This window comes from Epinephelus moara, chromosome 16 (genome assembly GCF_006386435.1).
Source record: "Epinephelus moara isolate mb chromosome 16, YSFRI_EMoa_1.0, whole genome shotgun sequence".
Lineage (NCBI taxonomy): Eukaryota > Metazoa > Chordata > Actinopteri > Perciformes > Serranidae > Epinephelus > Epinephelus moara.
In genome coordinates, this window is record NC_065521.1 from 23,378,106 (window position 1) to 23,392,838 (window position 14,733).

The following is a 14,733-nucleotide window of genomic DNA, read 5'->3' on the forward strand; positions in this document are numbered from 1 at the left end:
TTTGTTGTGTATTGTGCATTGTACGGGTATTCTACTGGGAAAATGTCGACGGGGGATGGACAAAATCAGGGTGTCTGGAGGTCCTTAAAATGTCTTAACATTACAACAATAAGGCCTTAAAAGTCATCCAATAGTCTTAAATTTGAATTTGTGAGGTCTTAACTACTACAACCTTTTTATATAATTTCATATAATTTTTTCTTTCTATGTACAAGTCCACATTTCTAATGGTACAGATCTTTATAATACTGTTATTTCACTTCATACTTGCACTTACCTCTTGGCAAAATGTAGATAGACTTAACTCCCTCTAATATTCCCATGTAACACTTACCTCTGCACAAGACCTCATGTATACTATTCGACTGCAATGCTTAAATGTGTAAATTTGGTCAAAAGGCATCTTGAATGGGTCTTGAATGAGCATTCACTTTAACTGTCTGATACCTGTAGACACCTTGAAAATGTTAAGTTGCAGTATTCAGACAATGTAATTAAATGAAAATGATGGCTTCGCAAGATACTTAAGAGTTGAACGAACACCTGAAACCTATTAAAGGCGGTTTCTAACTTCAAGTGAAATCACTAGGATTGAGGTTGATACAGTATCACAAGCTGGTTGGTATCTCAATTATCCCCTGTAATCCACAGGGGGAGGAATAAAATTCTTAACTCCTTAAATTTGTTTTGTTAAACTAACTTACAACAGTAGCAGCAGGTCTGTCACAATAATTGTTATCAATTTACCGAGGTCATGCCTGTTTTGTTTCCACAGGAGTGTTGCCAGCATTTTAGAAACCTAAAATAAATAGCAGGGTTTTCCTGACCATTATTAGACTTGGACACAGTGCCGAATGTCTTTCCACAGTGCCTTAGCAGAATGAACAGGGAAAAAAAATGCTGACACGTTTTACTGTCATTTGTGGTTGAATTAAAAGTACATTACTGACATACTCGAATAATTGTGCCATTACAGTATATCAGTGGCATATAATGGTCTTAAAACGACACTGTTATTTATGGCAATAATTTCAGGGACAATATATCATCCAACAAAAGAAGATATCATGATAAAATAAGTACCACCATATATGACACATTTTCACACTTAAGTAAATGCAGAATACATCAAACAGCAACAGACTCTTAAGTTTATCTGAAAGCGAGGGGCTTCATATCCGCACTGCAGTGCCTTCAAAGTAAAAAAAAAACTATGTCTATCTATATTTTATAAAGGCTATAGTGCGACCAGAAAGGGGACTGAGGCTGTGTCAGAGCTGAAGTTAACCAGAAAAAGAAGTGAGTCCCTTTTCTGCTGGTCACCTTTTTGGTGCACTTTAAGAGGACTGAGTTTGGTTCATTCAAAAAGGACTATATGTGAAAACACCCTATGAAACTAAATCCCTTTTAGACATGCATCCTTCGTCTCGCGGCCATTTAACATGCTGGTCTTGTCTGCCCACCCCCCACCCACCCCCAAACAAAAAACACATCCTGGTCACTTTGCCTGAAAGTCACAACAGCGATCTGAAGCCCTTTTCAGACATGGAAAATATAATATTGCTGGCCTCATGTTTCTAATAAAGTAGTGGATTTTAGTTATTTAGACAATGACCACCTTTACGTTTATGTTCCTCATGGCTTTGTTCACGCATGAGCGCACTTTTATGGGAACAACTGCATGAAATATAATGGTTGTTCAAGAGAAGAAATGGGACTGTGGGTGGAGTTACGCCAAACAATGAAATCCCAGCACTAGGTTCAAAAGATTTTTCAATAATCTTTGACAGTGATCTTTAGATTTCCCCCCAGTAGGATTGTAAAGCAGGACAAGACCAGAACATGTGATTATGGCTCCTTGGTGCTTGGCAACAACTGTCACAAGTTGGGTTCACATCTTATCAGATCCTAGAATGTCTAACCTTTGTGAAATGGGTGTGGTGAACAGTTTTGCTCCGGATCAGTTCATGTTTTGCGCAGCTTATTTGTGAATTTTATCAAGGGCATCCTCCCAAAGTTCTTAAGGAATCTTTTTCCCAGATCAACTTCCCAAAGTGCTTTGATTGAGTTTAAGGAAACTAATTGCAGGAAATGAATCTGGACAAATATATGACATCATTCCTGTCAGGGCAGGTGCTGGGTTGAGGAATCCCACACAGGTGTTTTCACTCATTTTGCTTGATTGGGCCTCTTCTTGGTGTGGATATGTGGACAGATTGTGCTTCAATGACATCTCACTCTTGTTAGTTTTAATGCACCCATAGACCTTCACAGATTAGGTACAATGTGACATACCACAGTAGGAAAAGCACAGGTGTAAATGATAGAGTTAATGATGGCTGAACTGCATTTAGCTCCTTCAGCTTCAGGGTCCTGGTATTGTGCACGCTGGCTCACTGGGACACTTGTGCTGTTGTTATTAGTCACACCTGTGTTTTTCCTATGACAAGTCAACATGTCTGCTGTGAAAAGGGCCAATTAGTGCAGGACAACTTGCACTTTGGCAATCAGTACATGGAGTACGATGACCTCACGCAACCCGATCAGAGGTCTAATCAGTCAGAACAACAGAAAACACCTGTGTGGATGTGTAGAGTGTAGTGCCTTTCAACAACAAGGCAACTCAAATTGCATTACATAAGACATAAAAGGCATTAAGATATTACACAGAATGGGAAAAATATAATCAGATAGACTTAAAATTTTTAGTTCAAGACAATAATCTGAGCTAAATTACACTATTATTTAAATAAAACTAAGCAGTCTTATTTTAGACACACCACACAGTTAATGGAGAACATAAGTTTTCAGATACGGAATCTCTTCACCCCTTCATTTTCTATTCATAAATAGTAAAAAAATTTAATTTTATTTATATAGCACCTCCCACACAAATGAAGCTCAAAGTGCTCCACATTGCATAATTGAAACAACATGAAATTAAAAATGAAAATAAACAAAAAATAAAATTTTGCAAGACTAAATATTGAAAAAGTAAAATGTTGCAAATCAGTAAATAAAAATCTGTAGAATAAATAAACAAGAGATATAATGAAATAAACAATGGATAACTTAAAAACTAAGGCTTTAACATTACTCCAATTTAAAAGCCAAATCTGGCACCCTATCGAGGGCCAGATTCAGCCCCCAAACCTCTCTCTAATTCACAGGGGAAATAAATTGATTCATGCTGGAATTTTTTTTTTTTTTTGTACTTTCAATATACATTAAGCTGCCTTTACACCGCCATGCGACAACCTCCCTGACAACTGCCTACCCACAAGAGCATTCCCCAAAAAAGCAAAGTCTACCTAAAAGCAGCTGCTGCTACTGCAGTCCAAGACTGTGGTGACATGCAGGTGTGTCAAGAACATCACTGATAAAAGTGCAAGCTAGCTCGGCACCATGTAAATAACAGCATACTGTAGCAAGACAACAGAAATTACTGAAATTACCAAATATTTCTATGTATTTGAACAATTTACCAGTCAACTGAAGTTTGGTGGAAATGTTATCACTGGCCCAGTTTGTCTTGTTGTTGTCCTTATAAGTTGCTAAAGCTGTTTTTATATGACTCCGGGTATTCAGACACCAACAGTATCAGCCTCATCATCTTGTTGTCTTTCTGCCACTGTGATGCCCGCCCCCTCTATTTGATCGTCCAAAGCCAGGTGGCTACAGCCAGAAGTTCAACACGGTGAACTCTGTGCAGCAGAGCATAAGCTGCCGCACAGTTCACGTGGGCAGCAACTGCTTCAAACTGCCATGTTTGAAACCACTGACAGAGTGCCTAAAAAAGTATTAAAATAGAGCGTGTTTATCAAAAAAGGGCCAGAAGAGGATCCCCTAGATCCTCTGACAGACGTCTGGGCTCAGCTCTATAGGTCCTCAAATCCTAGAAGCACCCCTGCGTACATGTGTGGGGCTGCTGACTGGCTCTTGACCTCCTGCCATTTTGCAAAAGCGGCCCCGAGGCAAAGCAAGTTGAGTATCCTGGGTGTAGGGGCATTAAAACAGAAGGTGCTCTCACTGGTACTTTTATGTGTCACATAAGGAACATTTAAAAGAAAAGCAGTGGAGGACCTTAGTGATCTGACTAGAACATTAAATAAAATAAAATCATAAATGTATGAAGCAGCAGGGTTATTTAAAGCTTTACAAACAAATAACAGAACTCTAAATCATAACAATCTCCTTCCTGTCTAAAAGTCAGTGGGATGTGGAGCCACAATGTAAGGCTGCTGGGAAATGTCCTCTGACCTAAAACAGGTCCTGTGAGTGAGTGTTGTGACTCTACACACAATGTACAGTAGCGATTCTGTGCAATCACCTGTGTACTTAGATCTGTTCAGGCTTGAGTCTGTAAGCACTGTGTAAGTATGACTCATACAGCAGCTGAATGCAAACAGCCTGTGCCAAAGTATATGTTTCCCTCATGCTTGCTGCCCCTTTTTTTAATCTGTAACCCTTTTAGATTAGAGTAGATCAAATTCATTTCCTGCTAACTGCAAAGGGACAGGACAGTACAAGAACAATTCTGTCTATATCTTTCAAATCAAAAGAACGGCATGTATTAAATTGCATGGAAAGAAAAAATATAGACTCACACTTTAAACATTAAATTTAAGGGGAATATTAAAGGAGCGGGTTTACACTGAAATAAAATTGAAGGTAAGGCAAACAAGTTCTGCAGTGTTAAATGCAGCTTCATGAGTCAAGCACTGAGGGAAACCAATATTGAGGGGGGCAGAGAGTGGTGGGAGGATCATGGGGGGACTGGAGTCTCTTTTACTGTTGCATCAGTCTCAATCTACTGTGAAAGTTTCACTGATACAGAAACTGAGACACTTTAATCTCTGTAATGGTTTATCTTTTTGTATGAGCCTCCGGATTAGGTCCAGCTAAATTTATTTGCGCACAGAAACACACTCACACGTGCATGCGTAAATCGTGTTCAGCAGCTGAGAGAGCTTTCTAAAAGCACCCAGTAACCCCAATGGGATCTAAATTGCAGCTGCAACTTAACAGGGCCAGTCGTTCATAAACAACAGTGTAATAAGACAAAAAGAGATGAAATTAAAAAAGAGGTAGAGCTGTCCTCAAGGTGTATGTTTTGTATTTGGTCACTTGGTGTCAGCATTTCCAACTTCTACATAACCATGAAGACCAGTCAAGATCATCCAGTCTCAGTGTGACAATCAGTGTAGTCAAAGTATTCAGTACCATTACAACAGTGTAAAAATACTCCATTACAAGTCCTGCGTTCAAGATCTGAGAAGTTTCACGAGCAAAATTTCCTTAAAGTATCAAAGTAAAAGTACTTTGTCCTTGTGACTGATTCTACAAATATATAAATGACTATTACATTGTTAAAACTGATGCATAAATGTGTAATCACCATTTCCCATTGTTAGCTGTCCGGGGTGGAGGTAGTTAGTGGGTCATGAGATGATTAACGGAGCAGGACAGAAGAGAAAACAAGGTCCTGCTACACACATTTGTATTTTTTTTTATGGACTTTGGACTGAATCGTGTTTATTTTGTGAAATCCTGGTTGATTTTACCTCTCTGGGCCTCCAGCAGTTGATTAAATGAAGCCATCCTCAATGTTCAGGCAGGTTTGGAACCACTGGTTTAGTCTTTAACTATATATTAGATTTCATAAACTCACCCAGATGTTTTTAAGGGGAAATTTTAATCTAATAAGTGGAATGGAGTGTTAAGTGCAATATGCAAGTATGAAGGAGCATTAAACACAAATAGGCCTACTCAGCTATCTTAAAATTGTATTTAAGTTCATTTGTACTTAACGTTTCTTTCATTGCTGCTAAGAGCAAAATGCATTTGCCAGTTGTCAGTCCATGCACAAAAGCTCATGCAAAGGAGATTCAAACCTTGTTATGTAATATGGAAAATGCACTTTATTGCTCCCTATCTCTTTGTTAATATATTAGCCATAAAATTAATGTATCCACTGTCAACACAGGATGGAAAACATTTTGTCGTGACTGATGTCTAAATAGGACAAAAGTCAAGTGCGACTGGTTTGACGAGAATGCTCTGACATTATGACACGTTTGTTATTGTACAGGTAAACAGACAATCAAGATCCTAATATCTGTCTGTAGCTTTGAGATTCGGATATCCTCAGGGGGGACAGCAGGAGTTACATAACCAACTTTTATGAAACATAGCTTACTGGTGCACCCCAGCCAACTATAACATCACATGGCCCTTTCGACACTGTTAGCAGTCATGGAGTCATATTTCCTCGCCAATTAAAATCAAGCTCTCTGTGCTTCTGCTAAAAAAAGATGAGCTGGCTTATCTGGGCTGCTTTATCTCCCTGTGTCCAGTTTGTTATCAGAGTGGGAACAGGCTCATTAAATGTAGACAAATTGTTTGTAAAAGCTAATAGGTTTGAGATCAAAATGTACCACTGTGGAAGTGATTTACAAAAACATGTTTGCACCCATTCTGAAAAGTTAATTTACCAACTCCCATTGTGTCACATTCTTACAGGTGATTGAGATTCATATCTACTGCAGGAGTGAACTGTAAAAAGACACTTAGTGTGGTTTGGGGAATTTGTCCTGCAGATATTTACTGTCTCATTATGTAATAAATTATTCATAATTCACGATAATAGTGATATTGTGTGATGCACAGGGGAAAGCGTTTGTTTACACTAAAACTAGTAAAGGTCAAGATGGACTCGGGAAGGTCAAAGTGCTGCCTCCTGTTGTTTTTGAAGCTATGTTGCTGGTATATGTAATTGTGCAACACCGTGAAGAAGAGTCCAATAGCACAAGGTGCCGAGCACATGTCCCTACGTCACAGACAACACCCCCGACCGGCCCTCTGACGCAAATCGTCAGCAGCTCTTCAGGTCACCCCACCGCTCCGCCCTGCGCTGACAGCTGCGTCGAGCCGGGACGGAGAGAGAAAGAGGAGAGAAATAAACGGCTGAACACTGGGACCATAAACCCGTCGCTCCTTTCTTTCTATTTCATACAAACGCGATTTTAACGAGACTTGTTTTTCAAGTATGGTGGCTGTTTGAAAACCAAAAGGATGGCACAGAAAGACACGCTGCTGCATCTCTTCGCCGGGGGGTGAGTCACATTAATGCTGCTGCCTCTAACCGGTGTAAGTTAGCGTTATGAAAAACTCCAAGGTTAATGTAACAGGAAGAGACACCGCGACCTTGGGTTAAACATATTTTTGCCACACATTTACTTACTTTAAGTAAACCCTGCCTGAAATCAGAAGTTACACGTTGATTTCACTCATTTCGTCATCCCAGAGCCGCTATCCAGCATGCTAGCTCGTGTTAGCATAGCACTATACGTATCTGTTTCTTTCACTGTGTCCTTCACTAGCTAGCTTAATTATATAAAAGGACTAACGTTTGGTGAAAATATTAACTAACCTATATGTTAGCTTCTTATTCCACACAACCAAAACTGTAAGCTAACGCTGCTGTCGCGGACAATGAACCAACCGGCAACCTCTTTTTTTTTCTATCCACCAGCTAACATTACATCCGTGCGGAAGTTTGCTAACGGCTGCTAGCTAACCGTAGCTAGCAGGCTGTCGCTAATGTGTTACTTAGCTTTGGAGCTTCGTATTAGTTCTGCCAATAACAACGTGATGTGTTAGATAATAGACCGTGTTGAAACTGACACTGTGGTGTGCATCTCATGACCAGGAGATAGAGGTTAGTAGCTGTGTCGCTGCAGTGGTGGCTGTCCTTCGGTGTTATATAACAGTGTGCCAACAGCCGCAGCGCCATGCTAGCGGTGCCAACAGATTATCACCGAACCACCTGGTGTAAAATAGCTTTGTAACGTTAACCCCGGCATAAGGACATTAACACCGGGGATACAAGGACGAGCATGGTGGTTTCCAGATGACGATGTTGAGGTCACATTTGAACAACATTGCCTTTTTAAAAATGACGCCATTTTACCCTTGAGATGTTATGAAGAGTCTTTAGGTTCATCTTTAGCTCCGCCTCTAAAACTGCTATCTGAACATGCATAATAAAACCATATAGTAAGGTGATGAGGATGTTGTTGACTTTGTGTTTACTTTTACAATATCACATCATTGGCACTTAACATATGCACAACAAAGAGAAGAAGAAAATGTATGTTTACCTCTCCACTTGACATTTACTGAGACAACCAGCAGAGCTTGTATGTCCGGCTTTGGCAATCTTCCAAACAACACTAATACTTAATGCAGAAATTATAACTATAGGCAGGCTTTCAAAGGGCCCACACTCCTGCACCCATTCCCAGATTTCTTATCTTTGTGGTCAGAGGTCATGGCCACAACAACTCCACAACACATTATTTCAACATGGAATCATGTGTTTGTCAAACGAGATTATGCAATGTGGAAAAAGTATAAGGAGTATCATTACTTTTCCCTATAATTGAATAGCAACGCACTCAGATAGGAGTGGATGGGTGACTAATGATAAGTGAATGGAGAATTAGGGCAGGTGTTGCTTTTGCTAAGACGTTTGACTCCGTCTCTGAGATACAAGAAGTACAGAGGCTTAGTCTAATCTGCTCCAGACTTCTGAGCCTGTCACAGACAAGGTTATAGACATGGTTAATAAAGGATGTACCAATGTGAGCTGTGAAGGACTAAATCAATGTGTTGTTAATGCTGAAATGGGAAAAGTGCTATTTTAAAAGTCTTTCATTAGGCAAATAACTGTCCAAGTGCAATTAGAGTGTCTGAGCTGTAAAACCACCGTGCACCACATGTGTTGGGTTAACTCGAGTATTTCCACTGCAGAGCCAGAGACTGGTCTTTGACCATAATTGTTCATTGCACTTGGCCCTTAGCTCCTCAGCTGTGTTAAGATGGAAAACACTCCTCTGTCAAAGCTGATATGAGCAACCTTGCAAACAATAGAGACACTCTACTTTAAGCAGGTTAACTACTGTATCGGAGTTTTCAGAATGTGTTGTATGGGGTTGTTTGTTGGAAACACCCTCATAATACTTATTTTTGTGTCATCAATTTTCAGATGTAGTGGTACGGTGGGAGCCATCGTGACCTGTCCCCTGGAGGTGTTGAAGACGCGGTTGCAGTCCTCTGGCCTCACCCTCAGACCCGTCTTCCAGGTCCAGCTGGGCACCCTAAGTGGCACTGGTATAATACGCCCAGGAACCGTCACACCGGGGCTGCTGCAGGTCCTACGGTAAGATGTCTGTTTATGTCGCTGCCAGGCAAACAGTGCCGCGGCAGGCTGTGTGGGCTGTCCCTTGAGATAATTGTAGTTTTGTACCTGCAGACAAAGGGACAAAATGTTCCCTTCTCACAGCTGGTGCACTTTGATGTTTATTAGAACTACCCTGTAGGCACTGACTCTTAGCTGGTAATTTGTACAGTTACATAATGACGAATTTATCAGAATAACCTTTTTTGTTTGGAATAATTTTCCTGCGCCGTTCTTGTGATTTAGCCCATGGAAATACCGCAGACAGCGCGTCATTTGCTTTCTGCCTTTGTGGTCTTAAAATCAGGCCTCAAATCCCGTCCTACATACAGTGAGGATTAAGTTCACAGTGTCCTGCTCATATTTAGTGTCTTTAACCAGCTGTCTGAGGCAGCATAAAACAAGTGTTTTGTGGTGTCTATAAACTTGCCGGGTAGGACTAGAAGCAGCCCTGTCACAGTACATTATGTAATTCAACCGCAGGCTCCAGTGGGCCAAGGGGAAGAAGGAAAGGTTTTTATGCGGGTGCTGGGTTAGTATTAAATTACACTCAAAGGACCAGGGCTGCAGACTGAACCGGTCTGGACTGGTCAGCTGTAGCTGTTAGCTTTTAAAGTTACATATGCCTAAAGACAATTATTTGCTTTTGGAGAACACTTATTTTCTTTTCACTTTAGATCTTATGCTAGTTTTTCAACTTACTTTAGCTGATGCAAAGTGATTTTTCAGACCTGTTAGAGAGTTGTCTTTGCATTTGCAGGCTTTTATTTGTGTAAACCTAAATAATATGGACTGTAAGCCCCTTCTCTGTCAGTAAAACCTCGAAATTGGACGCTACTTTGACCTGACAAGAGGTCAGCATTTTGTTTTGAACTATCTGTGACAGAGAGGTGGAATGCATGAACACTGCTTGAGAGACAGCGTTTGCAGACACCAACGCAAATTGCAGTTGTACCCGTCCCCCTTTGTGTGGCCCCAGGCAGGCCAGAGAGTCATCTGGAGAATGAAGTTCACTACTTACAAAGAGTTAAAAAAAAAACCTGTGGAACCTGTGGCGGACGTGACAAGGCAAGCGCTGCAGATGGAGACTTGGTTTCATGTATAAACTTGGGCAAAACCGGCTTTAGTGTGCAGGACTGGTGTAACACTTGGGATGATTGCATGAGATATTATACTCATTGACCTAAAAGACCCCGGGGGGGATAATCCCACACAGACTTTTGCAGTAACACACATACAGACAGTTAAACATGTATTTGAATGAAACTTTGATTGTATCAGTGTTTTTGATGGTTGTTTTTACTTTTGTTTCAGATCAATTCTCGAAAAAGAGGGACCAAGATCACTTTTCCGTGGTCTGGGGCCGAACCTGGTTGGTGTGGCCCCTTCAAGGTAAAATGAAATGAGTGGCAGTTTCTCTGTTGAGTGATATTTTCATGTGTCTTGACTCTGCAGAGTGTATTAACCATGTCCAATAAGCAAAGAAAACAAAAAAGTAGGAGGCTGTGTTTACATTTTTAACTTTAATGGCTGAAAGCATTAACTGCCCGTATAAACAGGAAGACATTGCCATCGCAACAACTTCCGTGTTCGCTCTCCAGACTTGAGAGTTCTGTTTAGTTTGTGTAGGCGACAACATCTGTCAACACGAGGCCTCTGTACTTGTAATTGATTCCTAACACGAGACACATAAGATGAAGAAATAAGGAACTGTGTTTGCCGTTTCAGTGTCACAGGGTTTAACAGACAAATTGATAAGAATGGCTGGATAATAATTGATCTGGCTTTAGTCAAAACAGAATTTCAGTCGTATGTAGGTACACCTTTTGAAGTTTCATTTTCACATTTGTTTTATTTTTTATTTCACTATCTTGGACATTATCTACTTCTGAACAACAGTAACATGACTATAAAACAAACAGGGAAGATAAATTTGCCAGTAAATGATAAATTAGACTTTGAGCCTCTGTTCAACTGAAAAAGGTCATGGGTTACATATACTTTCCCCATAGTTAATGAGTAGCCGCTGCACAATCCTTTTCCCAGTAAGTCCACTGGCCCTCCGTTCCACTGGCCAACTTGGACGTGCTCATATTCAGAGCAGCTCTGTGGGGCATCTGTGGTGCCCAGTGCTTATTCAGCCCATTCTGGTGCAGTGACAGTTTGTTCCAGAAGCCAAGCAGAGAGAGTAGGCACTAGGGAACAGACTGCTCTGGATACACTCTGTCAAAGGCCAACACAAGTCCAAATGCTATGATTTGCATAATTGCCCAGCTGTTATGCAACCACATTCACATTTTGAAAATGCCTTCATATTTATCACTGTGTGTTAATCTTTACACCTGCTCCTGTTCTTACCAGTTTGTTCTCTTGGGTTTCAGAGCCATCTACTTTGCTGCTTACTCGAAAGCTAAAGAGGCGTTCAATGGGCTGTTGGTCCCTAACAGTGGAGTGGTGCACATGTCCTCAGCTGGTGTTGCAGGTGAGCAGTCTGCGTGTTAGCCAGTGTTACGTGTAAACAGCTAAAATGTTATGTATTCCATACAACACCTCCATCCATATTTTGTTATGAGTTACATTAAGGGGATCAAATTAATTGTATGTTACACTGCATTGTAAAATCTCATTATGCTTATTTTGTCCCTCGTCCTCAGCTTTCGTTACGAACTCTCTGATGAACCCCATCTGGATGGTCAAGACCAGGATGCAGCTAGAGAAAAAGTGTGAACAACTTTAATTTCACCTGTCCTGTGTGTGCTTAATGTTTTTGGCTCTGGACTGACTGTAGCGTTCTGTATTAGATCTGTGTAAAACAATCTGACTTACTTGAGGGACGTGGCGGTCAGAAGGGTACTCCTTAAAATTTGACCTTTAATGGAGCCCGCCTTCACAGCAGTGTCCTTGGGTCATGCAGCTTGTGAGACGGAGCGTGTGACCCCTCTCCATAAATACACAGTGCTGACGCACTGTCCTGCACGCAGCAGAAGAGTCTATATTTACATTAGCGAGTACAGGGCAGTGGTATCATGTGGGGATAGAAACAAGACTGGTCAGCCTTCTTTAGAGAACACCTGTCCTGCAGTCCAAAATGGCGGCTTTATGAATGAGGGAGGGATATGACTGAGAAAGATCAAACATTATTCAGTTACAGTTACTCATTGAACCCAGTCAGGAAACTCTCATAGGGTTGAAAGTTGACTAATAAAACAAATACAGATAGGTAATCATTGATAGATACTATTGTTACTAGTTTCAGCGCCCCACCAGATGTGATTTTGGCACTAACGCGCCTGACCTGTGTGACCTTTCAGAGCCAGAGGAGAGAAGAAGATGAATGCACTGCAGTGTGCCCGCTATGTTTACAAAACGGAAGGGATTCGAGGCTTCTACCGAGGCCTGACCGCATCCTACGCCGGCATCTCTGAGACCATGATCTGCTTCCTCATCTACGAGACACTGAAGAAACACCTCAACAAGAGCCAATTCTCCCCCTCAAACAATGAAAAGGAGAAAGGAGCGTCGGACTTCCTCCGTCTGATGATGGCAGCTGCTTTTTCAAAGGGTTGTGCGTCCTGCATAGCTTACCCACACGGTAAACACTTAGATTCATTGTTTGTCTCTTGCAACACAACAAACTAATGGCAGGGAGTAGTATTTATTTAAATGACTAATGCTTTTTGTTGTTTTTGTTCTCCACAGAGGTCATTCGGACACGGCTGCGTGAGGAAGGCAGCAAGTACAAGTATTTCTTCCAGACGGGGAGGTTAATAGCGGTGGAGGAAGGCTATGCAGCTTTTTATAGAGGACTCATTCCACAGCTAATTAGACAAATCCCCAACACAGCCATCGTCCTCTCCACATATGAACTCATTGTCCATCTGCTGGGGGAATCCAAGTGAAGAAAATGCTTGAAAGTTGGGTTTTTTCCCAGCAAACAATGGACAGCACACAAAACCCAAGACACACTGGGCACGAGACTTTTGAAAATGCGGCACACACATTTTTTTTTTAATGTGGTGCAACAGAGACTTTTACAGTGGGACTGAAGCAGGTTGAACTGTTATCCAAAGAGCTAAACGCATTATTTTATTAAAAGCTTGTCGTTTAGGAGTTTATCAAAAAAAGCTGAAGAAAGTCGTGGTACTTATTTAAACTCCAAACCTGTGAAAAAAGGTCATCTTCTTAGAGGACTAGTGTTAAGTTAAATAAGTTATTTCATGTTTTGTTATTTTATGACAGTGTTTGTTTCCTTTTATCAGTGGTAAATGTACGAAGACACATGACTGCGCAGGTTGACTCTCTTAGTTAATGAAGGGAAGTAATTCAGATGAGGTGCTAGTAATAGTGCTGTTCCTTTGCAATGTAATGACCACACGGATCATTTTGAGATTTCTGTTTCATAAATACAATGTGCTGGTTTTGAAGTTTGAATTACAGAGAAATATATCATATTTTTCATTAATATATATATATATATATATACTTATTTTAAAAACAGGCTTATCTGTATGTTTTCTTTGTGGAAAAATGGACACCACCTTTTACAATATAAGGAGAACTTGGATGCTTATTTGACCAGTGGTTCAATAAAATGCATCAAGAAGCTACATCAGTTGTTGGTTGACCCGAATACTGACAAAATGTTTCTGTTTGTATAAAAAAAAATAATCTACCTTTTATTGTGATATAAGCACAAGGGCAGATGAGAGTTGTTGCACTGTTAAGGTGGCAAAATCACAATATGAGAGCAACTAGTTGTCTGGTGCTTGTTGAATTCATATAACTGGGAATTTCTACCTGGTGTCGTCAGGTTTTGACTTTTTTCACCTCCCAAAAAAAGACTTAAGGGACTATTTTATTTTTTTTCTGGCCTAAAACAAACCATATAAATTCTCCTTTGCTCTCCCCTTCAAACACAATGTCGTCTGTTGATACTTCGACCGAACATCACAATGTTTTCTACGTGTTTTCATCAATGTGCTGTTAGTTGCTGAGAATGTGTTACTGTTTTATCTGTCAGTAATGCCTGCTTCACACACAGTCACGGATCTGGCAACAAGTCTTCCTTAAATTGTGCCTATAAAATTATTCACCCCCTCGGACTTTCTCTATGTTTTATTGTTTTACAACGTTGGGTCACAGTAGAGCTCAGCTTTTATGACTTTGAGTGACATAAAAAAAAATTACTTGATGCCAAATGCCACATATAATGTTTACATATTGACCTTAAGTACGAATATAAGTGGCAGATTAATTGGATGTGTAAGTAATCACCTTTTTAAGGCAGTATTGAATGGTTAAGGCAGTTTTAGTGGCAACTACAGGTCTAAGACAGTGTGTTTAATAGATCTGTAATAGATTGCAATTTGTCCACCAAGGTTTGTCAAACTGACCACAATCTGTCATGCTGCACAGGGACCATGAGTCAACAATTAAAGTCCAACCACAAATTTTGGATGAGACTGAGGTTCACACTCAGGGCACTTTCAGGA

At 40.5% G+C, this 14,733-nt stretch overlaps 1 protein-coding gene across 1 annotated transcript; it reads left to right on the top strand.

Annotated features, from left to right (window-relative positions):
• Positions 1 to 6,893: 6,893 nt before the first annotated feature.
• slc25a33 (solute carrier family 25 member 33) lies at positions 6,894 to 14,343 on the top strand. The gene is made up of 7 exons (XM_050065967.1): positions 6,894 to 7,115; positions 9,050 to 9,223; positions 10,556 to 10,633; positions 11,623 to 11,723; positions 11,896 to 11,962; positions 12,553 to 12,833; positions 12,941 to 14,343. The coding sequence occupies exons 1-7, from the start codon at positions 7,075 to 7,077 to the stop codon at positions 13,138 to 13,140; spliced, it is 942 nt and encodes a 313-aa protein (XP_049921924.1). The 5' UTR covers positions 6,894 to 7,074; the 3' UTR covers positions 13,141 to 14,343.
• The last annotated feature ends 390 nt before the right edge of the window (positions 14,344 to 14,733 follow it).